The sequence below is a fragment of the Trachurus trachurus genome (assembly GCF_905171665.1).
Source record: "Trachurus trachurus genome assembly, chromosome: 4".
Classification (NCBI taxonomy): Eukaryota; Metazoa; Chordata; class Actinopteri; order Carangiformes; family Carangidae; genus Trachurus; species Trachurus trachurus.
The window spans coordinates 3,068,530-3,095,473 of record NC_139898.1 but is presented as its reverse complement, the minus strand read 5'-3'; the positions used below and the strand labels follow the sequence as shown (position 1 = coordinate 3,095,473).

Sequence of the window (26,944 nt, the reverse complement as noted above, 5' to 3'; positions counted from 1 at the left end):
CGGCTCTGCTCCGCCGCTCTAAAAATAGCTTTCACCGACAATTAAAGGTAAAGAACCTACTGCTAAAACTATAGGGATTATGGCAATGGGCCAATTTGCCAAAATGTTGAACTATCCCTTTAACATTACAACTTAGATTTCAGCAGTAACACTTAACCACTGAGTGTGATATGGGTCACGATATATAACAACATACAGTATATAATGTAACATCTGGTCTATAGCTTTATATAACTAACAGACTTCCTCTACTGAAGCAAGCAGATGTAACTGAACTGTTACTTTCCTTCCAAAGACTACGCCTGCTCTAACGTCTTTATAATCAGTGCAAGTGCTGCTTATTGTATTTACATTAGGTCTTTGGTCTGTTTTAATTCACACATGCCATTTTCTGTGTCTCTTAGCCCACACCGTCAATGGTTTATAACAGCATTGCGTGAAACAAATCAAAGGATAAAGAACTTAACCTGAATTGTTCCAGACCCTTTGCAGAAACATCAAATCAGTGCAGCGAGAAAAGGCTTAAATCAAGGTCCTGCTAAGTGCCAATGTGTGCCTGTTTTCCATCAAACTGTAATCTCAGCATACTGAGTAAAATATGAACATAGAGCTGCGCTGAAAACAAAAAATCCACAGACATGTCGGTAGTGAGAGTCGGACAAGCGCATAAACAAGCAGACTGTGGAATGAAATACGTGCAAGAGAACAATTTGGACTGTCAGAGTTGATTCCTGGTCTTATGACAGGGAGATTAAGCTGTGGAGTGGTTCGAGGATAATTGTTGCTCTCTGCTACTTGGTGTGTGACGCCCACCCAGACATTATCCTAACGTATAATATAATGCTTTGCCTCTATTATCATGGTCAATATCATGGTGGTCACACCTTTGACGCGTTGCACTGGCACTTCTCACTGTCTCCTCCTTTGTCGCATTGTCTTGTTTTTCACATTGATAAAGGTGTGTCCTGACATGTCTTAACGTTTCACTGTGTCATGTCTAATATATCAACAATCTGGAGGGACATAGGTAGAGGCAACACAAAGAAATCATTTCAACACAAACCTCCGGACATCGACCATGTGAGAACACACAGTCACATGTTTCTGTCTCGCTCTAACAAGGATTTGTCATTAGACCGTGATGAGGCAGAATGAGGCAAAATGTCCTCGTGAAATGTCACACCAACTAAACATGAACCTTTATCAATACAGGACGGCAGACAGTGGACACCTCATCCATCACAAACACACACACACACACACACACATGTGAATGAGAACACACACAAACACGCAGATTTACAAGCTCCAGGTGTTAGCAGTCTATGGTGATGTGACTTTACACACAGTCACATGTGTCCAGTTAAACCCTGGAGAGTCCTGAACAGAGGGGAGCTGTGCCGATGAGTCAAGTGAGACCATACCTCTGTGAGTTAATGTCAGTGACCTTATGTTGAGACACACTGCTCCTTCCAGCTGAATGATCTCCCACAGTGTTTAATATCTGTACATTAGATGGAGATCCTTCTGTGGGGAGCTGGTTCATCTTCCAGACCAACAGCTACACTACAACTGTTAGTTTCCTTACATATAAAGCAAAACATCATTTTAGCTGAATAGTTTTCTCTGTGTGCCTCATCCTCCGAGCAGTTTATGAGAGGGTAACTGCAACACTGGTTGTATATGGAGTCATTTGTTTATTCACTGTTGCTTACAGTAGCCTGAAAAACACACATCCATCAAATTCCCCGACTGAAGCAAGTAACCCAAATATTATTTGTCTCTATGTGTACAATCACTTTAAAAACCATGTGAGAAAAAAGAGCTTAATTCCAGAGGAGCACACACAATGAGACAGTGCAACGGAGCTGTTCTCCACCATGGGATAAAAGATTCTGCTTTCTCTCCAAACCTGAACCCTGTTTCGGATCCGACCGAACAATCTGAGCCTCTCCCCTGAGAATTTCCTTTGATTCTTATCCTGACGTCTGGCATTAACACCGGGCATCAAACCCAAATACCTACCAACCCTGCTCTCTCTTCCTTCGGCACAGAAAAACAGCAGGACTGTTTTCACAGCCCGGCTCTCCTGCAGTCCCTCCTGCCTGCCAAGTCACACAACGACTTCCTCCAACTCATCAGCTCGCTGTTATTGAAGCAAAAGATCATCCCTTACCCAGGCTTCCAGCATGTTATTCCTATGATTTAGACGCATTTATTTTAGATTTGTGAACATGAACGTATCCCCCCAGTAGCTACAAACACTGGTGTTAAGACTGTAACGTTATTTGAGGCAGCTGTGCCTTTATAAATAATAAAGGATGCTGGGAAAACACAGAGTAATTGTTGGTTATATATGAGTTAACCTGAGCATAAAAAGTTAAATGAGCACAAAAACTAATTGTCATTTTCTGTTGGAATCCAGATTCTTAGGCCTTACTGTATGAAGTGGTTTTGTCAAATAGTAAAACTCAATCCCTAATACCTTAAAATAACTACAGTAAAACAACCAGGCCATTTCATGATATTAGCTCATTTTGGAAATACAAGACAACAGGGTCATAGTTTCCACTCTGGCTATCGAATTAACAACAATTCAGCAAAGTGGTTTGTTAGAAAGTTGTAGGGGTGATTAAAAAGAACTCCTGCAAATAAAAAAAAAGCAATTAAAGCAACAAACTGGAGCTACTGTGCTGCTGATGTTTCACAGCAGCATGAGCCTCCCAGTCCCAATATATCAGTCTGAGCTGGACAAGTCATACGACCAACAGGATACAGTGAACGGGGTGATAAGCTCGGAGGGCTTTAGGTTGAGCGCGGTCACGTTACCTTAGGAAACAGAGAGCTGACTGGCAGAGACGTGACCTCTGTGTAACGGCAGAGTCGATGTTTTTACTGTGTAATTACACAATTTAAAGGGGAGGGGGCAGGAGAAGGATGGCCTGTGTTTTCTAATTGCCGCACAGTGGGGAGCTTTTGTTTTTAGCTGTATATTCCTATTGTTATTGTGGAAAGAGCCTTGGCTGTCTCTGCTATTTGGAAATGTAACCAGGAAATGAAAGCCTGTGTCTATCATACATCAGTGTTTCCTACAGAGACATCTGATTTGATGAAATTGAACGGTTAGCTATCTTTTTACTATGGAAATGAGTATCAAAAAACATATCCCATAGCTGCTAGGCACTAAACCTGTGGAAATGTTGCATTACAATTATAAAAGACTCAACTGAAGACTGAAGGCCAAATTTGGTGCCACTCAAATCACACCTAGAGCATCATCATCAGCCTCTCAGACAAATATTTACCTGTGATTTTCTGTCTCCTCGTCTATACTCTCAGCTCTGGAAGCACAGAATTAACAAGTCATGACATTATGTCGACAGATATGCAACAGCACCCACGAGCAGGAATCAGATCCAGTGCACATGCAGCGTAAAGAACACCAAGCGCTACAATACTGACTGACCACATTCTAGTCCACATGCAGCCTGACCGCTTGTGTTGTTCAGTACCGTGACAGGCAATGGGAAATTTTGCCAAACTAAAATGATATTTTTAAGTTAAAAGTCAAAGAAAAGTAAAGACAGGAGCAATAGTCTACAGCCTTGCTCACAGCTCTTACAGACTGGTGCCATAGTCCAAAATAGTGGAAAACCAGACCAGTGTTTTTACAGTTCACCCACTGTGGTCCACAGTGTCTTCATCAAAAATTTCACACCTTAATTTTTAAGATATGAGATAAGTCAGTGAGATTCATCATCTGGTAACAATGAATGTCTGAACAAAGTCTGGCACCAATCCATCCAGTAGATGGTGAGATATTACACTGAAGAAATGGTTGATGATGGTTGTGCTGAAGAGAAAGACAGAAAATGTGGTTCATCCTGAGGGGAACATGAATATTTGTTGCAAATTCCTTTCAAATCCGAATTACAAACCCCAGCCTCAGAAAGGTGAGGGAGGTCAGGGAGTCAACACAGTCAGTGGGTTCATCCTCTGAGTGTCATGAATGCACACATATAATGTCAATCCCTCTATTTTTGAACATCTAGGGAACCAAACCAAAAGGAAACCAACCAAACAACATGAAATAAAACCCGGCAGGTATCAGACAGGCGTCCAGGATTAGGATGATACTGTAACCATGTAAGCACAACCTGGTTCCCTGGTTTGAGTCCAGGTGTTCAGTCCCTTCACTCTCTCCATTTCTTTTCTTGTCAGCTCTCTACTGTATTCTTTCTAATCCATCACCAAGTGTGATAAAAAATCCATGCACAACAGGCTTGTTCACTGCAGACAGCTCAAAAACACAGGACCAGTGAAAATAAAGCCATTCTTTCCTCTAATAACAGTGACATCCTACCTGATCCCTAAAGAGCTCACAGAAAGGTGTTCAGGAAAAAAAACACAAAAGCTCTGTCCTGGGCTGGGCATGCAGTCCGAGGTCAGATAGAAACAATGGGAGCCATCCAGCAAAAGCCACGCAGATCTGTTTACAGCCAGAGACAGACGGCAGCTGGCAGACTCGCCCTGGCACACACGATGCCACACTGACACCAACATAAAAGCAGGGGAATGCTTTTGTTCTAAAAAAAAAAAAAAAAAGGGTCTGGGATTCCCCCTTTAACCCTTTCCCAAAGCTGAGACACAACACTATCATTTCCACCAGACCTCAGACTGTCCTCCCAGTCTGTCTCCCTCCCACCGACCCCCGCCCCCCGGCCTCGGGGCACAGACAGCAGCAGGTACTCACAGCTTGGGTTTGGGCTTGGTAGGCAGTGGAGGACCCTCCTTCGCTGGAGATGGAGACACTTTGCCTGGGGTTGGAGGTGAGTGTGGTGCCACCTGGGATGGGATGTCTGCTGTAGGGCCAAACTGTGGTAGAGGTGGAGGTGGGGGTGGGGGTGGGGGTGGTAGCATTGTGTCTCTAAGTGGGGTTGGAGGCGATGGAGGATTCAGAGGTCGGCCGTTCTGTATCGACACTCTCCCCTTGTCCTTGTCCTCCACCTCTGAGCCTATTTGCGGCGCAGGCAGAGCGGACACACTGGGCCAGATCTCCAGCTCCTTGATATGGAAAGCCTCAGAACTGGGATGAGCTGGCGTCTTGGGTGGCAGCTCCAGGAGGCTGATCTCTGTGGGAGGGGGTGGAGGAGGGAAGGCGGCCGTATCCTCAAACCCTGAGCTATCACCAGACATGCCATTACTGGAAGAGTCCTCGGCCGCTGAGGGAAACAAACATGAGGAAAGTGGAAAATTTTGGACTTTCATGTTAAGTTTTTCTTCTGGCCACTGCATAGCTCAGGAGATGAAGATTAAACACAAACACACACACACACACACAAACACATGCACACATGCGACTGTGTCACAGCTGATGTGATCTAAAGCAGCAGCTGGATCCAGTCAGACTGATGCGATTCCTGTTTATTCAGCCTTTCCTCTAACCACACAGTGAATCCTGTGCTCTACATACACAGTTGGGCCTGTGAGCGTACACACCTCTCACCTTTGTCTCCCACAGACTTCACAATAACAAACAGGACAAAAGTCGATCATCTTGTTGAGACATAACAAATGTCTTTTATCACTGGTCATAAACCACAGAGCCTCCACTGCCCAACTGGACTATGGAGTAATGACCAAACCCTGATTCATTAAATACTTTACACATTTTACATTTCATTTTGTTTAATTTCACAATGAGTCATTAATCTCTTGATAACAACATCGTCTTACATGTGAGCTGTTTAAAATAGTGCAGATAGAAGAGTAGAGACTCAGCATGATGTTACTCTATATACTGTATGTAATATGTGTGTGCTATATGTGTTGTTTTTATATGGCTTTTAGCCACTCCCACTGTCCTAAACTCTAAACTGATAGTTTCTGTATCTACTCTCTTAACTTGACCTCACTCTGTCCTGGTTTGGTTTGTTTGCTTTGAGTCTCTTGTCTCTGTCTTCTGCCTCGATTGTTTAAGTACTTTGTAATCTCTGTTTTAAAGGTACTGTATAAATAAAGTTATTGTTATTATAAGACACTGAATATGACAAAATATTTTCAAGCAAATAAGATTATTCTGCAAAAAAATAACATTGTATAACTGGGACCATTAACAATTGTCTTTGAGGCCTCAGGCTGGTTTATTCTTGCTACTCTCATCTGTTACTAAGGTTTGGAAATGTAAATCTTGTTGCATCCATAGTAGATTAAACTGAGAGGTAGACAACTAACTTCACCTTCATTTGATCCGAATGGTACAAAGGTTTCAAAAGTCACTTGTGTTGAAAAATAAAATGAGATAAAAAAAATTGTGTTTTTTTTTTGTTTTTTACACACAACAGAAACAGGCTTTATATCCTAATATAAGGAACTCCTAATATATTCTAATATAAGGAACTCCCCCATTGACTTCAACTCACCTGCAGTGACAGTGAGCTTGGCTGTGCTGTTTATGGAGCCGTACGGGTTGGACGCGGTGCAGCTGAACAGACCCCCGTCCTCTGGAAAGGCCTCGGCTATCACCAGGGTACAGATCTCCTCTGAAGATAATAAACAACCATTAATAGATGATTCACGACCAAACCATTTGAGATCCTCGAGCTGTGGTCTGAAGTCGGTCTTGTTCATTAGCGTAATTAAAAGACACAACAATGAGCGGAATGACTCGTTGACACTTGATTTGTTTATAATGAGATGTAATAGAGGCATCAGATGGACGGGAAGATGAGTTATGTATGTGGTAGACAGATGATGGACACTTCATGCAGACTGATGAGTCACTGTTCATACTCAGACACACAGAGAAGAGGAGAGGGAAGACAGACACACGTGAAGATCAGACAGACACATAAACACCGAGGCACAGATGTTTGAGTGACTCACGGCCTGAGAGCAACACCTGAAGTGACCCCTGACTCACACAGGTGGGAAATGCTAATGTGTGTGTGCATGTGTGTGTGTGTGTGTGTGTGTGTTTGAGTTGATGTGTGGTGGAGTTTTTCTCCCTCCCTCCGACTGTATGTGGTGATGAGCGAGTGTGAGACACAGATTTTACCAAGTGATATGCCGACAGTAAAACCATCAAATTCATCTTCGGGGCTAAGAATTCATTACTAATTGAAACCACTGACTGCTGCTGGGAAGATGAAAGCATTGTGGAAACTGCAAGTTAGATCTTGGAAGAGTTGAGGTCACACTGTACCTGGTTCAGCTGCAGATCGAGGCTCTGATTGACGGAAGAGGGGAAGAGGGGAACACAGACATCTCTTGGTTATTAGCAGTAAACAGTAAGTGTAGTGCTGAATATGGAAAACCACAAAGGAGAATGCCTCACTTTTTTGGAGAATACGAAAATCAGGAGAGTCCAGGATCTCCTCTCCCTGGCGGAACCACCGGACCTGCAGAGGAGGGCCTCCACGGACCCGACACTCCAGAACCACCACCTGGCCCTCGGACGCCTGGGCATCCTGCAAGAGCTACACAGAGGAGGGATTAATAAGCATGAGTTGAAAAAAAGAAGAAGTAAGAGAGCGGCTATAAGAGTGAGGAGCGACAAGGAAAAGAAAAGAAAGTGAAACCAGTGATGATATCTCTCCTTCAGAAGAGACAGATGGAGATGGACACAGATGGAGGACTGCCGATGACATGAGATGACATCATTAGAGGAACTTGAGTGTTCAGTGAGCTCCAATAAAAAGTAAAGTTAATTTCATTACAGGAAATGAGATCTGTCCACTTACTAGGACTAGATATAAAACAACCACTTCTTCACCTTCATCTCTGAATAATAGAATCACAAAAATACTTTCCCCCAAGAGCCTGCCATCCTCTGACAGTTTTATTGGATCTTTCTGCTTTTGGACGTCATATTATCCAAAAATAGTCATAAATCTGTCTGTTCATACTGTCCATTTGTTTTAACTTTAGCCTAAAATCTGTGCATGTCTTCTGGTCCAAGTAACTGCCACTTAAAGCTGACGACTTATAAAACACACCCTCAAGTTTACTTTGTCAAGTTTTCTGTATTCAGAGATTAAAACATTTCTTAAATATTTGGAAAATGATGAACTGAAAGTGTCAGTTATGTTTGACAGGTTGTCAAATACACACTTTGTCATAATTCACACTGAATACCTGCTTTTTAGAAGTCTATGAAGTGAAACTATGTCTTTAATCATTTACAGAGTAAATGATCAAGTTTAAAGAGCCCATACTATATAAAGGTAGATGTCCATGTCCACTCTTTTATAGGTCTAGGTTCAGCGGTCAGTCCATGGATAAATGCACACCTGTATGTAGGAAGTGAGTCCTAAAACCAGACATCAATACTCAATATGTACCTTTGTTGCTTTATTCACTGATTAACTGACATCTAAAGGTCCCTATATAAAGGTGGACTTCTATGTTCTTTGATTATAAATCAGTTATAGATGTTGTTTTAATTCTGTGAAAGCAAAAAGGTCCCATATTACATAAAGGTAGAGGTCCATGTCTATTGATTATGGATCAGGTCTAGTTTCTAAGTTTCAAAGCCTTAGTCAACAAAGAAATGCACACAACCCATATTCACAAATAAGCAGTCAGGACTTCTGTGTATTTGTGATGTCACAACAAAGCAGTCAGTGGTCTCAGGCTTGTCCCATGCCCCGCCCACCTGTACCCACCATCCAACCTTGCAGGATTTGGTTTCTCTGACTTCTAATCTCAAATCTGCTCTATTATATTGGAGCAGTCAGAAAACAGTCAGACCTGTTGTGACTAGAGCTCTCGGGAGAAGTCTGAGCGAGGAGATAGAAAACTGCACTGAAATGATTTTTGGTTCGTTAAACCTTGAATCACCTTTTCATGGATCAACACTTCAGACAAAACAGAGGAAAAGCATGTGACCTTTAATCTAACTTGAGATAGCAGCTAGCTTTTAGAATAATGTGGAGTGTTGGTTTAAACAAGTACAACTGGACTGCATGCTCTTCATTATGAATGATATCTTTATAGTTAAAGGCAAATTCACCCGTAATGTGTGAAAATGGCAACGATGGAAGCTCTTAACTTCACAATGACACCTTCCTTACAAATGGCAGTTAACTCCTGTCTCCAGCCGCTCACGTCATTTGACAGTTTACAGTTTTACAGGACTAAGAAAACATCCACATCAGGGTCAGTGTCAACACTCACGGGGCCAGGGTGACACAGAGCGCTGCATCCATCAACAAGAGGCACTCAGTGTCAGTGTAAATAGATGTGCGTGTGAGCCTGAGCCTCTTTCCCTCTCTGTGACTGTGTGTGTTTGGCATGGGTATATCTTGGAGGGACAAAGGGTGGGATGTACATCAAGGGGTTGACAGTGCATGTGTGTGGGTGGGTTGTATGGGTGACATCACACTGCTGACTTCTCTAGAGGCGAACATCCTCTCTCATTGAGATGATTAAAGCCTGCGACAGTTAGTTTTTAAAGTAGGTGGGTTTGGGGGCTGGGGAGAGGGGGTGAAGAAAAACAAATGTCTTTTTGTAATGAAGTGGAAAATGATTTAGGGGCTGACTGGCTGAATGAGAGTGAAAGAGACCTGACCCTTGTGGGTTTGGCAGGGCTGTTTGAAGCTCTGTCTCAGCCCGTCTCAGACCCGCCATCACAAGACCCACAGCCTGAGGGAGAGGGAGAGGGAGCTGGGGCCTGTCGGGGGAGTGCCGAAGTGTCTTGGTTGGAAAAGGGTGATCCGGAGCTGGAGGAGGAGCTTTCATCAAAGCTTTTGTTTTATCTGACCCCCACTGCTGAAAGCCACAGCACTGCATGCTGTTATTATGGTAAGGCAAGGAGTACATGTGTATCAGGTTCTGTGTATGTATGCGTGTATGTATTGCATGCATGATGTATTGTATGTTTTTCATGGTTTGGGCTTCAGTCCCTTTGGTTCCTTTTAAAGGAAATCTTGGTGCTGCCGCATACGATGGTATGCTTCTAACTTGTTGCAACAGTGTGAGGAAGGCCCCCTCTGCTTAACCACACTTGGACAACCAAGGCCTGAGAGCGTTAGGATCAACTTCAACATCATGTACAAGCCAGCGTTCAACCTCACTGATACAGTGGAGATCATATGGGTGAAAATCTTTGCAGCCAAGTTTTACATTTTAAATGACATGCTTAAAGGGATAGTTCAACATTTTGGCAAATTGGCCCATTGCCATAATCCCTATAGTCATAGCAGTAGGTTTGTTACCTTTAATTGTTGGTGCAAGCTGTTTCTAGAACGGCGGAGCAGAGCCACGAGCTGCTCAGAGCTACGCTACGGAGGCTAATGGGATTTCTTGGTTTCCCTCATCAAACTCATCAAATACACAATCCAACAACTCCAAAACGCTCTGGTGGACAAGTTGTGACCTGCACATTCACCACGCTATGAGATAATAACGGGAACCTTACAAGACGGAGTTGTTTTAGAGGTAAATTCATGCAAAACCTCTAATGCACGTTCCCTTCAGGGGCAGTTTTTCGGCAAGCAGTCTCTGCATTTGCCTCGAAAACAACTCCATCTCGTAATGTTCCATTATTATCTCATAGCGTGGTGAATTGTTTAGTGGATTATGGCAATGGGCCAATTTGCCAAAATGTTGAACTATCCCTTTAACAGTATACTGTTTGTGCATAATGTTTGGGTGACCATTTGCATTTCATGATGTAGTTTTTGTATTGTATGTTGCACACGTAGATTTACCTTGGAAAATACAGGGGGACCTGACGCCTCTCCACCATACAGTGATGACACCGGGCTCTGCATCTAGAAAGCAACGCAAACTTAGTGTCAAAACAAGTGGAGTCCATTCAGAAACGTATCTGCTCATGTAACTGAGGACTGATTTGTGAGCTGGTGTTAGTGTGTGTGCTGTAGGTGGCTCACCCTCTGTGGAGGCTGAGACAGAGACTGAACCAGGGTGGAGCGATGAGGAAGGACATCCGGGGTTTTGGGCGATGAAGAGCGTATTGTTAGGGACATTGAAGTAGTCTTCTTCTGAACCCTAACACAAGCAACACATAAATCAGCACACATTTGAAAGCATTTCTCATCGACTATATGTTATTTAAAATGTGATACTTGAATCAAAGAAAATTGTCTCCCCCTGCAATTAAGATGATATCAGTATTCCTGGCTTCAGTGTGTAAACAGAAAGGGAATCAGGAAGTCGTCCAGATGGAGGGTGATTTATACAGCAGATAATAATCCAAAATATTTAGAGAACCAGAAAGTAGAGCCAGAACTGGTAGATGGAGTGGACAATCTAAAAAATGCATTATTTTTATGATAGAAAAAGCCTGCACAAAAAAATTACAGCCACATACAGTGACAGACAAACAAATACCAATGACTATGAATGTACTTTGCACTAATTTATCAAGTTAATATATTTTTTACAGTTCAAGCAGAAGAAAATGTTAAAAGAGAAAAGTTAATAAATGAAAGCAGAGAATGAAAGTAAACTGGGGTAAAATAAGTAAGCCTATAGGGGACAAAGCTCTTTTTTTTCTTGTTTTTTTTTTTTTTACCTTGTTAAACCTCTAATTATTTAAAATTGTGGCCTATGTATGTGGTCAGGGTTATGACTCTTCAGGGGCCGGTTAAGGGCCTAGTTAAGTAGCAGGCAGTAGACCTGATTATCTGCTGCAGGGCTCAGTTAACCTGTTCAGGGCTTCAAGGTTCACTGGGTCATGGGTTCACAAGAGGTCATGCAGAAACACGTACTGAGGCATGGTTCCTGATCTGGATTTTGACGCTGCTCCTTCTCCGTCTGAGTCTGATGACGACGCTCCTGATGAAATATTGATAGAACCAATGAAGATTATTCCTACATGGTAGTGGCAGTACAAGATAGTAGATCAGTAGAGTTGAAGCTTCTCATTTGAACAGCTGAAAATGTGTCATGTGTTTCATTAAGTACCTTCAATGTAAACCTCAGCAGAGGTGTTGTCTGCTCCAAGACTGTTGGACGCCACGCAGGTGTACCGTCCCGTGTCGTCCTCAAAGGCTTCAGTGATCACCAGTGTGTGCAGGTCACCATCCCTCCAGATCTGTATGTCAGGAGAGTTGTGCAGCTCACGGCCTTCACAGAACCACCTGACAAAGGAGGTGAAGCACAACTTTACTTGATCGTGTTATTGCCAATCAGAACAGCTGGTTTGCGTAAGCAAAAAAAGCCTAGTAATCACTTTTAAAATCTAAAAACTGGAGTTGGATTGACACACCAAGCTTTAAGAAGTTTGATAAACTGAAATCATCCTTCTGTCTATTTTCTCAACATAGTGCTCCAAGCTAACATTTGCAAACTGTGCTGATTAAATAAATACAACTAGCATTTTTCATTGGACTCATAAAATATAGTACAATAATATAGTAGGGTAGGTTGTTACAGCTACGCTAATGAGTCTGTGAGGCCACATGTAGGCACAGATGTGGTTTAAATGTTACCATCAATTAGCATGCTACAAGAATGGTGGCATGGATATGTAGCAGTTATTTTGTTTACCATGTTCACGATCTCTGTGTTAACGTGTAGCCTATATTCACATCCAAACATTTGCTAAACAAAACACAGCTGATGGGAATGTCATTAGTTTTGCAGGTAATTAATCAGCCCTATGTCTTCAGGGCAGACTGGTAGTTAGCATACTAACTTCAATGGAGGAAAAGATTTGATTTATGAATGAAGTTTCAAGATGAAATCACAACATTTCTTCCAGACTGTTGAGTAAACAGCTGTTGACTTGATGCTAATGTTAGCCATGTAGCATAACCTCTATTGGAACTGTCAGTGTAGTACATTGTGTAGTCAGTACTTAAATTATTATTTAGGCTATTTGTGGGTGATTGTGGGACATATTCTTGCAAATGTATTCAGTCTATCAGTTTCACAGTAAAAATCAAGATGCACAGCAACGCTGGTGAAGAAAAAATCCAGTAGCCTAAAGGAAGATTGCATGTAACAGGAATCATGAATCATCACTTTTTTTTTTTTACCTTCTCAATAAAATCTGACTGACAGAGGCCATCATTTTTCTTGTCAAATATTTAAACTTAAATATAGCTTTTCCAGATATGATGGAGGCCTGCCAATCCAATCACTTCAGTAACTACTCATTCACACACTCACACACACCCTCAGGGCACGTCTGAGTTTCCATATCTGCCACATATCAGCCGCTGACGAGACGCTGTGTTACGGGAAGCAGATACACCCTTTTCCCCACCTCCAGTCAGAGTTTTGTGTGTGTGGTAATAAAGCCGGCGTGTGCAGACCACCTCCTCCCTGGGGTCTGCAAAAACACCAGCTTTGTTCCCTGATCTGAGACCCAGGAGGCATGAAGAGAGTCTTCCACACAGCCAGCGTGGTCCTTCTCATCTCTCTTCACAGAGTTATGATTAAAGCAGGACCCCAACCCACACCCCCTCCTTCCCCACACACCCTAAAGCACATCAAATACAGGATCACACAGGGTTCACATCACACATTTCCTGCAGATACACACACATAAGTGTATTGAGTCTATCAATACAAATGTCCTATCTCTGCATTGTGACACACTGAACAAAATACCCACGCTCCACTGGCACACTGCCCTCTGTGCAGCCTATTAGCACCTTATAAAACAAAGGTCATACATGTCTTGTCCACTTCTCACCCTCTCTGCATTGACTGACAGGGGGGGGGGGGGGGGCAGGAATTCCCAAAATACCGGAAGAACAGCTGTTCTGTCCATCCGGAGCGCTGACCTCAGGACTTTCAACTATCTTGGAGAGCTGTATAAAACTTCCCGACATCCTGCTGCACGGCCATTACTCGATTTTACACACTCTGGGGTGTCAGTCAAACAGCAGGCTGGCTCCCGTTCCAGAAAGCAATCCATCAGCCAAAATATTCAGACAACAATTCATACCCGAGGATTTACACCTGACAGAGTGGGTGTGAGATCAGCAGCCAGAGCCTGAGAGAAAGTGAATGAATGAATGGCAAGTACAGGAAGAGGAGGTGAATGTGCATGAGTCAGCCCGGGTCAGACAGGAAAAATTAAACGCTCTGTCATTACTGAGACGGATCGCACTGAGCCATTCGTCAGCGGCAGTGACAGATGGAGAAGTGCAGAGTCTTGTCACTGGTGTCTCCGCTTTCTCTGCCGTTGGTTTTTACACCGACCCCCAAACCCCAGAACAACAGACTCCTCGGGGCAGCTCCTCTGTCTTATCGCTTGATGAGGGGAAACAAAGGAAACTTGGCTGACTTCTGTCATGCAGCCAGACGCCAGTGTGTTAAATGATAGGAAACAGATCGCGACATGAGAGTAACGAAGAGCCGTTTGTGGCACGAGCAGGGAGACCTTATCTGCTCGCTGTGTTTGCCCTCCAGGCAACGGAGGCCGGGAGTCATCCGCCACGCTCCAGACAACCACCGGCAGCTGTCTGAGCATCAAACACATGAGGCAGACAGAGAAAGGCCGGAACAACGCAGGGATCATGTGCGACTCGACTTTGTTCTATACGACCCGGGCCAAAACTCTTTGATACAAAGCTGACAGAGAGTTAAAAAATCTGATTGTTTGAGCAAACCAATATGTGTGTGTGGTTTTGAAATTCATTTTTCCAGATTATAACCAGGCAGAGAAAAGGGAAAACAACTCGTTTGGGTGATGGCCATGTCTGCTGTGGATTTGCTTGGGAAACTCAGGTTTCTTTTGTTGTTTAAACCCTCACTACTTTCCTTCACCAAATAAATCAAAAGGGTTCACTCAGGACTTTACAGCCATATGCTCAAAGTTTAATGTGGAGTACACAATGCAAATCCGCTTCAATATTGGAAAATCATATGGACGTTAAACTAAACACACACAGGAAGGGGATTAATGTAACACATGACATCACTATACTAATGACTATGGTTTCTGAGCTGGGGGATGTTAAGACTCTTGTTATATACTGTGTGTTTCGTGTATGTATCTGGAACTGTAGCGAGCAAACTGCAGTGGGATTGGTTTTCCACAGGGCTGGTCTGAATCTGTCCAGATCTCAGGAGAAGCATTCAGCAACATGTGCAAAGTCAAATGTACAAATATAATTCAAATATTTATCAGTGGAGGTTTTTTTTTTCTCCTTTAAAAGTCTTCAGTGGTTTTCCATTCTGGTTATGGCACAAAGGTCTACCAAAGCTCCCTGTGCTGAATTTAAAACACAGACCATCTGCTCAGTAGGAGTAAAGGAATGGAAATGTAAATTTGTTTGGGCACAATTTGACGAAACACAGAGCGGAGCAGGAGACTCATCAGCTCATGCTCCTCCGAGGGTTGACTGAGCATGAACTAGGAAGCGCAACCCATTCCCAACAAGCAACAACAATAAAAACCCCTTATTAATCAACCTTAATGATCCACCATTATGCATAATTACTGAGTAAACTCATTCAGAGACAGACGGTACTGTTTATTTAATCCCCTCTCTATTTCTTTGGAATGTGCTGAACATGGTGTTAGGTCTAAACAGCATGGGGTGTTTTCTCTCCAGTGGGGACTTTGTTGAGTCACACACACACACACACACACACACACACACACACACACACACACACACACACACACACACACACACACACACACACACACACACACACACACACACACAGAGTCCAGGAGGCACATGAAGAATTCAACCATCAATAGGCTCATTTGCAGGGGAAGCAGGGCGTGTTGGAAAATCAGGGGCTGGGTGTACAGAGGGAACAGAGTGAAGGTAGAAATTTCTTGGCAGAGCGTAACTTTACCACCCATTTCCTCTAAACACAATACCGTTATGAAACACAACTATTCAGAACATGCATATCAAATAGCTGGAAGTGCATAGGCTACATGAGTAACGCCCCACCTCTTCATTCATCTCCCACCCTGAGGCACCCAGCCAAGATGGTGACTAAATCTCCCACCGCCACCGATCGACCAGCCTGTCAGCAGCTCTCCCAATAAAGCTAGCATGTGAGAAGGCAATTATACACTTAAGACAACTGAGGCCAGATGACGCCTCAGTTATCAACCAGAGGATGATCTCCTCCCTGCACTAACCTATTCATATGCAGAAGAAGAGAGCGTTCCATTGGACAGGCCAAACCAGAGGCTGTTGCCCTGGCCTCCATCGTGTGTGCTGAGGGCCACACTCTCCTCGTCTGACCCTGTTGTTATTTGCTGCTGTTGATGGAAAATTTTATGAAGCTGGGCTCAGTTTCACCACAAACCCAAATGAGTGGAAGCCAGAGCGCAGAGGGAAGAGGGAAAAAAACGGAGGAGGGTTCGATCGCAGAAATGACCTTGACAGGACGGAGGAGTGACATGGTTGCAAAAACACACCCATGTGTCAATCAGCGACCCCTACTGTATATAAGACATAGGGAGACCGTACGTATGTATGCTTCCGCCGACACATTTGTCTTTGATTTGACTGTTTCCGCTGTGTCCAGTTTGGAGCCACAGAAGTCAACCAAAGTGCAACTGGACAAGAGGAGCGGCATGAGGGCTGTCTTTATCCCTAATTACAAACTACAATAGAGGTCAACTGCAACTGGCCAGACTCTATAGTGAGCCATGTTGGTTTTATCATCCACAACAGAGAAATCTCCTGATTCACACAAACACAAGAAGGAAAGCAGACTGGGTTTCCTCTTTCCCACGGATGCTGACTGAAGCCAACAATGACTGCAGCTCTAAAAGGCTTAGTCGAAGGTCTGAAAGCACAACCTGACTAAAGCTGAAAAATATTTATTCCCACCACAGCCCTCTTCTCCTTATTACTGTAATTTTCCATAATACCACATAATGCATCATTTACCTGCCCTCGAGGTACAGTATGCAATGCAGTGGTACCAGTATTGCTCCCATAGTCCCATTCAATGCATGATTTACCTGCCTGGCGTAATTAAACTGAGAGCAGCTTCACATGCCAAAGCCTAATACAGATCCACTCCAGGCTCTGACTCCTCAGACACAGACACATTAGCTCTCTTAAACAAACACATTTCCAAGCTGCTCCAGCTGTAGCTGGTTTTAGCTGTGCTAGCATTAGCCTTAGCCACAAATGTTCCCATGCATGAAAACTAAGATGGTGAATATAGTAAATATTCAACCTGCTTAACACACAGTACTGTGCAAAAGATTTGGGCACTTCAGGTTCTTATCCATAATGCAAGAGGCATCTGATCGATTCCACATTTATTCTGCAGCACGGTGATGACCCAAACATTACATTTGGGAGCGTACCTATGTTCCCCCCTTTTTGAAAAAGGGTCCTATGTTCCCCGCTGTTGCTGGTCGATGGACTCTCTCGACTTATCTGGACTCTGTCTATCTGGCCTGTCTAGCCTCTACTTGGTCTTTTTACTAAACTAAACCAACTCCTTTCTTCATTGCCTAAACCCAACCAATGGGACAATTCCACTTCTCACTCAAAGTCACAACTCAACTTCCAGGTTTGGGACCAAAAATTGCATGTTCCCCGGGTCCTTTTGGAAAAAAGTGGGGGGTCCTATGTTCCCCGGTCCCATACAAAGTGGGGAACATAGGACCCGGGGAACATAGGGATGATCCCCATTTTAATTCACAAGTAGAAGAGTCCTATACCAACAGATGCTATAGCCCCTCCACAGAGTCCCGATCTCAACATTATGGAGTCAGTCTGGGATTCCATGAAGAGGCAGAAGGCACCGAGACAGCCTCAATCCACACAAGAACTATGACAAGTTCTCCAAGATGCTTCAACAACCTGCCAGTCAATAACCTGGAAAAACTGTGTCCAAGTGTCTGGAGGAGAACTGGTGCTGTTTTAAAGACTCGCTCACACCAAGTTATGATCTGATTTCAGTTTCTTTTGTTGTCATGAAAGCATCTTCACTTATAGTGCCTAAAACTTTTCTTCAGTACTGTATGTGTTAATACTGCCACTCTGAGTCAGCATTTTGCTCATATTACCACTGGACACTGTTGGTCAGCAGGTCACAGAGACACATAGCTGTTGACTGAATGGCATTCAGTAAAGTGCATACCTCTGCCAAGGCCAAACAACATCCCTACAGGTCTGTGAGGTCCAGATTATTATCTGGACCTGCACCAAATTACACAAACTCAGAGACCTCAGCTCCATGTCGCCATGTGGTTGGAGACATAGTTTATACTTCATCTTACTAAAAAATGTCCCATGAGGACATGGGTGAAAATATAACCTCCTTGATGGAGGTGATAAACAATGACTTAAAGTCATAGAGAGCACTTTGGATGCTTTTAGCTCACTGTTTTGGTTTCATGGCTCACAACTCTCACTGCTCTCATTAGCATCTTTTTCAGGCGCAGCGAGCAGCTGTTTTTACACAGATTAGTTCTGGGATGCAGTGCAGGCTTACTGTAGCTGCTCAGCACCAAAGAGCAGAGTGTTAGCAGCTAGCCGGTTGGCATGGTGGCATATACAGCAAGCAAGAGATCCAGTTTTATTTCTGAGGAATTGATGAAGACCAAAAGAGACATTTCCTTTTCCTTACTTTTGCCTTTTAGTTCAATCTTTTTGATCCAGTGTCAGTGAATGTGCTTTTGGATGTGCCTGTTTCACACCCTATTAGCGGTTATATTGGCTGTAATTAAATCACATCAATCCTCATGTATGACTAACTCAGTTTTAATGCAGTGGGAGTGTGTTGATATAAAACTATTCTGAGCTGCCAGGGACTATAGGTCACTTTAAAGGGTTAACCCTAACCCTGGGTAAATATCTAAATAAAGCTACAGCAGATCTTCCAACAAGTTCTAGTCCATTTGTTTGAGCGTTGTCATCTGGGCAGTTAAGGAGACACTCTGTCTTGCACTCTTCTACATGCCTGAAGTGCCTGCAAACACAAATGTCTTGATTAAAGATGATTCATAGAGAGATCTGAAGCTCCATAAAGCAGCAGAAATCATCTGATGATGGAGCCCTGTTAATCGGGGCAACAGGACCACGGCGTCAGAGGTCAGTGGATTATTCGGGACAGCGGACAGCTGCAGATGACAGCTACAGCTCTGACCGGAAGCCATGAAGGGTATTTTTCTCCAAGGAATTTTAAGCGCAGGGGAGGGAGGGGGGGCCAGACTCTCAACGTCTCCCCATGTTGTCCATCAACAGACATTATCCACTGATGCATCACAGGAGAGCAGATCTGAGGGCCAGTGTTTCCAAGAAGGAAAAATCATCTGACTAAACCGTTGTGGGTATTAACATTAATATAAAATATGAAATCCATCCTGTGATTAGTACTAAATAATACAAACTAATGTACATAATAGTAAAGTATGTACAGTTCCTGCGGCAACACATTTAACTGTATCTGTCTCAGAATGAAGTGAATTGTTGAAGTGAATGAAGTGATGTATGTGTGAGCGAAAGAGTTACCAAAATAGTGACAGACATGTGCAACAGCTGGGCTACAAATTCACACATCTCAGCAAAACACACACAAACACACATTCAGGCATATTCAACTTCATTTCAATATGTTTTGTCATTCAGAGGCCTGATGAACTCTTTAGATTTAAAACTAAAAAGATTAAACAGAAGTAGGTTTTCATCTTTGTTCAGAAAAGAACAATAGATCCCACTCATCTATGGTTCATTCATTCAAATAAATATTACACACAGTCCATTCGCTGTTGTTTCATAGAGAAACTAATGTTGCTAATGTTCTTGTAAATGACCTGAATCCTGCACCTGGTTCAATGAGATAAGTAAATCACAGGACTGTAGGCTACTCTCACTCAGTCTGATAATCTCCATCATAACAATACCATAAAGATCAAATAAACATAAGCTTGACTTAAGTTTCACCTGACTGCATCACATCACTGACTACAATCAGTCTGTAGCTTACCTGAGCTGTCGTGCTGTGACCAGTTAAGTCCACTATGATTTCCTTGATCTCAGCTTGTACACAGAGTTTCTCCTGGCAGCATGACACACACTGAGCCACTGACACTCTCACACCGGGACGGCCACTCTGAGTCAACTCAGTCAGACATACACACAATGCTCAGCCTGAGCAGAGGGTAGAGAGGGAGGGAGCAGGCTACAGCTGCCAAATTCCACACGAGACAGAAGAGCAGAAAGAAAAATACATTTTAAGACACATTTAAAATGCAAAAACCGTTGCGGAGCTGCCCACACTGAGTTCATTCATGTAATTCCAGTGGTTGGTTGAATTGTCCCCATGTTTTTCCCATTCCTTTATAAAAAAAAAAAAAGGATAAATCCAGCCCATATAAGTCAAACTCACTGCAGCTCTAAGCAGGACACAGGTAAACTTCCTCTGGTTGTGATACAGTTTGCGGGCTGCAAACATTTAAACAAGGCGATTCACGGTCATGTTATGTTCTTGCTGGTTCGATCTGGAATCTGTCTCCCAAACAAAAAACAAACCTTGCTTTTTCTACTGCTGCGTAAGTCCAGGCCACAGTCTGCTGACCATCAAAAGCACCACAGCAAAACCTGGGCTCCGGCCAAATGACCCTGTCACCATGGAAACCTCTGGGGCCCTGATCTGTGATGGCAGGAACAGGAGTTATCATTAAAAAAATAAAAAGGAGACGGTGCTACATAGTACTACAGTGTGGCACCACATTTAATGGCACTTACTTAAAGGGATAGTTCAAGATTTGGGCAAATTGGCCCATTGCCATAATCCCTATAGTTTTAGGAGTAGGTTCATTACCTTTAAAGAGGAACTAAGCAGGATTTCTCCCTCACATTTTTACCTTAATTAAAAAGCTCCTGAGTAATTGTGATCGTTAACTCTCTGCCTTCACCTGGCCTCTCACGGCTGAAAACCAACCTTGCAACATCAGTGTAGTGCCTGGCCTCTGCCCCGGTGTCCCAGCTCTCGTCTCTGCGCACCGCAACCAAACGCGCTCCGTAACCCGTAATCTTTTGTTCATGACGGTTAAGACTACACAAACACACGCGCTGTAACATTGTATATGTTATGTAACGTTATCCACCGCTCCATTTATTGATTTTTCGCCGGCTTCGTTGTAAACAGATGCACATGGGCGAGAGGAGCGAAACCAAAACAGCGGAAAAGCGAGTGGACTTGCATAGTTCCCCTTTACATGTCGGTGCAAGCTATTTTTAGAACGGTGGAGCAGAGCCGCGAGGTAAATTCATGCAAAACCACTGATGCGTGTTCCCATCGGGGGCAGTTTTTCGGCAAGCAGTCTCTGCATTTGCCTCGAAAACAACTCCGTCTCATAACGTTCCGTTATTATCTCATAGTGTGGTGAATGTGCAGGTCACAACTTGTCCACCAGAGCGTTTTGGAGTTGTTGGATTGTGTATTTGATTGATGAGGGAAACTAAGAAATACCATTAGCCTCCGTAGTGTAGCTCTGAGCAGCTAGCGGCTCTGCTCCGCCGTTCTAAAAATAGCTTGCATTGCACCAATAACTAAAGGTAACGAACCTACTCCTAAAACTATAGGGATTATGGCAATGGGCCAATTTGCTAAAATGTTGAACTATCCCTTTAATAAATACCACATAGCAGAGCTAAGCAGGCCGTCTAAAAAGCCCAGTTAGGCCCCAACCAAAATAGCTCACATAAGTCAGGATCTAAATAGACCACTCTGAGTTGGCAACACCTGGCAAGTCCAAGACAGATGGCTGTGGCTACTGTCTGCTCATGCTTTGTACTAACAACTGCACACACCACACACATGGACACAAAACAGGATGATACAACAATGCCAAACATACAGACTTCAGATTCACTGGTCACTAGGTAAAAGCCTTGTATTTGTGGTTCTTCGGAGTGGATGCAGAATGACAGGGTGTGGTGTGTGTTGCAGGCCACTGCAGGGGCTCCGATACAGACACTGGTGATATTTTTGGTTTGCTGTCAGTGAAGATCCCCAAGATCCCTACCGCTGAGACGTGGCACGTGGGATTATTTGTGGTGCTTGTTACTAGGAAGGCCTGCTCTCTTTGTGTCTGTGTGTGAGACTACATGACATAAAGCTCCATGATGAGAGGATCACACTCTGTCCCGGTGGCACACGCTGTAATCATGTGGTTTTTTTTACTCACATTCCTGTACTTTGTGAAAGAGCTCACTCCCATTTGTAGCGATAACAACATGAAAAGCGCCGTACTTCCCCTAAGTGACTATAAAACATGAGCTAATAAGAGGAAGAGCTTTTACAGTCTCTGGATGTTCCTATTAATTATGGACAGACTGACAGTGGCCATGTCAGACCCCCTGCTTCGTCCCAGTGGCCTCCCGCTCCACACACAAGAGAGGATCACAGGGAACATGAAAAAAGAAAGTCCTGATGGAAGCTGCTTTTTAACGGGTGAGTCAACAAGAATGAGGAGATTTCTCCCACGGAGCGACACGCTGGGTTTATGAACATACAAATCTACACAGTTGCAGATGGAAGCACACACACACACTCACACACATACACACACACACACATACACACTTGTAATCACATTACAAACAACCAAACATTCATGCGTATTCAATCAGACACCCACTTGCACAGAATATGTCAGAGGGTCGAGCAAGGGTCAGTTGACATCACCAAAAAAATGGGGGCATGTTGTCATGGCAACTTCTGTTTGTGCACCAAGGAGACCAAATGACACTAACAAAAACAGAGACATGTCCTCTGATGATGTCATACTGTGAGGACGATACATCCTCAAAACTGTCAAATAAATCCGGCGGAAAAAAAACGACAAAAGCAACAACTAGAAGAACCCCAAATTAAACAAACCAGCCGTATCAAATAAATGAGACCACATATTTAAACAGCAACGTGAAGCCTCAAGTCGGTGGACTGACTGCCAAAAAGATCAGAGGTCTTATTGACCAACAGAGGTTTTACTATATGTGAAACTGTGGGTAGAGGGGGTTGGTCGTTCAAAGGCTCATTGGTCTGAATACGCTGTAAGAATGAACAATAAACTGCCCTTATAAAGGATTTATAATGAGCTTATTCATTTGGTTGTCAACACTTTGTAAATTAGCTGTATAATTTTCATACTTTGATACAGGCTCACTATTTGGCAAGATTGAGTTAATGCTTCCCACTCATTAATCTTACTAATGAATTCCTCCCATTTATAACTCTTAGAAGCCTTATCTGGTTAATAAATGGTAATGTGTTTCACATTTTACAATATCTTGCAAAATTTGTGTTACTAACAAACAAATGGATATGAAAATGAGATGATGATGATGATGATGATGATGATGATGATGATGATGATGATGATGATGATGGGGGAAAATCAGCACCGTGAACATCAGGCCACAGGTAGCCTACAATATGTGTAGGATAAAGACTGTGTGAGCACGGCGGTTGGTCGGGACAGCCATAGGAGTAGGTTCGTTAACAACAACTCCGTCTCGTAACGTTCCGTTATTATCTCATAGCGTGGTGAATGTGCAGGTCACAACTTGTCCACCATAGCGTTTTGGAGTTGTTGGATTGTGTATTTGATGAGTTTGATGAGGGAAACCAAGAAATCCCATTAGCCTCCGTAGGGTAGCTCTGAGCAGCTTGCAGCTCTGCTCTGCCGTTCTAAAAATAGCTTGCACCGACAAATAAAGGTAACAAACCTACTGCTAAGACTATAGGGATATGGCAATGGGCCAATTTGCCAAGATGCCGAACTATCCCTTTAAGTCAAAGGAAAGTCAGTAACTGTGTTACAGCTGGAGAACCAAAGTCCTATGGTAATATCCACTGTGCACAACAGTCTAATCAACACCTGGGGCGGTGCGTGGCGCAGTGGTTAAGGCGGCCGCCCCATGTAGAGGCCACAGTCCTCAACGCAGGCGTCCCCGGGTTGGAATCCCGCATCGGGTAGACCTTTCCTGCATGTCATTCCCTCTCTCTCTGCCTCCCCCTTTCCTGTCTATCTCACTATGTACTATCAAATAAAGGCAAAAACGCCAAAAAATATACTTTAAAAAAACAAAACAAAAACAGTCTAATCAACCCCTGTAGTTATAGTGGTGATATGTGATTGAAATGATAATTTGATTTGCAATAATCCAATCTGCCAAACACACCTTTTTAAAGATTAAAGCAGAAGTAAGTGGTCCGGTCGTTTTCGCTAATGCTGCGTTCCAGGCAGGCTTTTGAAATCGTAAATTACAGCTTCAAGTCACAACTTACGACTTTGTAGCGTTCCAGGCAACACACTCGTGTTTTTCCGACCTGTTTTACCGGTGAAAGTCACTATAACGGCCACTCGTAACTTCCGACCGGTGAACTCGTACCAGATTGAACTGGTACGACTTCACGGTCGGAAAAATACGAGTTTCCTTGAACGCACCATAACAGTCCTCGTCCCTACGTCGCCACATTCACGGCGTCCCTTGGCTGCACACACAGCCCTGCATGCCGTTCTCTCTCCTCATTGGATAAAAACTGTAGGATACGATAAATGTTTTCTCCTCGGCTCAGAGCAGAGCAGAGGGACTGACAGACCCGTGTTTCAGACCAAACACTCTATGTAAGTGATTGCTGTCGGAAGATATAACTATTTAAGACTATTAGTCAATCCTGATCAGACAGGCTTCATAAAGTCGCGGCTTGCAGCAGATAATGTTAGACGTCTACTTCACATCATTGACGCAGCAACGGATAACAAAACACCTATGTCTATACTTTCGCTTGATGCTATGAAAGCCTTTGACCGATTAGAATGGTCATATTTGTGGTCTGTTTTAGAGGCAATGGGCTTTGGTAACACCTTTATCGGTATGATTAAGACGCTGTACTCAAACCCCTCAGCACAAGTACTAACTGGCCAAACTTTCTCCTCTCTCTTCCCAGTCTCTAGGTCCTCACGCCAGGGCTGTCCGCTAAGCCCCGCACTTTTCGTGCTCTCATTGGAGCCACTAGCTCAAGCAATTCGCCAGTCTGATTTGATCTCCCCTATCTCTATTCATAACACCCAGCACCAGCTGTCGCTATATGCTGACGATGTTTTAGTTTTCTTGGAAAATCCTGCTCAGTCGACACCACACCTTTTGTCCATTTGTGAGGAGTTTGGTAATATGTCAGGTTTCAAAATCAACTGGTCCAAGTCTGCTCTCTTACATCTGAATGACACTGCTAAAAAATCTATCCTTCCAGCCAATGTCCCCATAGTACAGCATTTTAAGTATTTAGGAATTGAAATATTTTCTTCTTTAAATCAGATTATTAAACATAACTATTCACTTGTCCAGAGTAAGATCTTGAAGGACTTGGACCGGTGGATTGGTCTTCCTATGTCTATTCGTGCTCGTATCTCTATTATAAAAATGAATATTTTGCCCCGGATCAATTTTGTAAGTTCTATGGTTCCTCTCCCCCCTCCATCTGACTACTGGGCCAAGCTCCAATCTGCAACCTCCAAATTCATTTGGAACCGCAAGCGACCACGTCTGAAATTGTCTATTCTTCAGAGAAGAAGAGAAGATGGCGGCCTGGCCGTTCCTAATTTTGAACTTTATTCCTGGTCGTTTGTGCTCAGGCCCTTGCTCTCTTGGTTTGATTCTCATTGCTCCGTCTCTTGGCGCATTATAGAGAGCAATATAGTTCAGCCATGGACACTTCAAGATGTTCTCTTTAGTAACATTTCTAAAAAACAGTGTCAACTACGCCTTGGCCCCATTATTTCTCATCTTGTGCTGGTATGGAGATTAGTTGAAAGACACTGTCATCTTTCCTGCAAGTGGCACACCTTTTTTCCAATATTCAACAATAAGGCACTTCTGATTGGTGGAAGACCTGTCTCTGCTCCCCAGTGGGAGCAGAGGGGTGTTCACTATTTAAGAGACATTTACAATGATTTTGGATTACGTTCTTTTGCTGATATTAAGGATGCATTCAATCTGCCAGGTTCCACTTTTTTCTTTTATTTACAGTTAAGGTCAGCGCTTAAAGCACATGGCGTACCCTGGCAATGTTCTTTACCTACCCACCCACTCCGAGATTTATTTATTAAACAGAACAGAGCTAAGGGTATGGTATCCAGACTGTACCATTTTTTGCAGGTAACAGACCTTGTCTCGCTCCCTGTGGAGAGGGTCTGGAGGAGAGATTGCCCAGACCTAGCTCAGGATTTTGATTGGGATGCAGTGTGGTCCAGCATTCATGAAGCATCTCGTAATCCAGACCATCAGCAAATTCACTTTAATTTCTTACACAGAACATATCTCACCCCTGTTAAACTCCATCACATGAAAATTATTAATGACCCGTGTTGTAATCTTTGCTCATTGAAAGTTCCGGGCACATTTATTCACATGTTCTGGGACTGTCCACCTGTCGCACATTTCTGGGGCAATGTTGCATCCAAACTGTCTGATCTGATGGATGAACTAGTGCCTGTGACTACATGTGTGCTGATTCTTAATGATCTGTCGATCCTCAATATTCCCAAACTCAAAAAGCGAGTCATCTTTGCTGGATTGACGGCTGCCAAGAAAATGATTGCAACTCGGTGGAAGCCACCTCATGCTTTAACTACTCGATCTTGGATTCTCTCCTTTTTGGACGTCATATACATGGAGCTCTCAACAGCTCGGATTAATGGTGCTAATGAAAGGACCTTTAACACTTGGCGTAGCGCTGCTGACTCTTTGAAAAACATGCTGTAAGTTGATTTTGCCACTGGCTCTCCCACCCTAGTGCCTTTGTATGTCAAGTCCCTTTTGTCTTGTCAATGTGTCTGTGTGTGTGTGTGTGTGTATTTTTATTTTTATTTATTATTATTTTTTTTTTTTTTTTAGGTTATGTTTGTAATTTTATTTATTATTTATTTATTTTTTACGCCTTTATTTTTCATTGTTATTTTATTTTATTTACGCATTTTCATGATTACTATTTTATTTTATTTTATCATTAT

The 26,944-nt window shown here is 43.2% G+C and overlaps 1 protein-coding gene across 3 annotated transcripts in view; it reads right to left on the bottom strand.

Moving 5' to 3' along the window:
- The window catches only part of palld (palladin, cytoskeletal associated protein), a 66,472-nt gene that overhangs the window by 25,009 nt on the left and 14,519 nt on the right, over positions 1 to 26,944 (bottom strand). The window contains exons 1-10 of one of the 3 annotated variants that reach the window (XM_083970760.1): positions 19,909 to 20,011; positions 11,932 to 12,107; positions 11,736 to 11,802; positions 10,896 to 11,013; positions 10,713 to 10,775; positions 7,337 to 7,478; positions 7,205 to 7,228; positions 6,423 to 6,542; positions 4,754 to 5,222; positions 3,306 to 3,341 (exon numbers count right to left, since the gene is read on the bottom strand). In XM_083970760.1, the coding sequence (XP_083826886.1) occupies positions 3,306 to 3,341; positions 4,754 to 5,222; positions 6,423 to 6,542; positions 7,205 to 7,228; positions 7,337 to 7,478; positions 10,713 to 10,775; positions 10,896 to 11,013; positions 11,736 to 11,743 (980 nt within the window). In that variant the 5' untranslated portion in view covers positions 11,744 to 11,802; positions 11,932 to 12,107; positions 19,909 to 20,011. Of the gene's footprint in view, positions 1 to 3,305; positions 3,342 to 4,753; positions 5,223 to 6,422; positions 6,543 to 7,204; positions 7,229 to 7,336; positions 7,479 to 10,712; positions 10,776 to 10,895; positions 11,014 to 11,735; positions 11,839 to 11,931; positions 12,108 to 19,908; positions 20,012 to 26,944 lie in introns of those variants that run through there. The other 2 variants (XM_083970758.1, XM_083970759.1) reach the window with 2 other exon arrangements.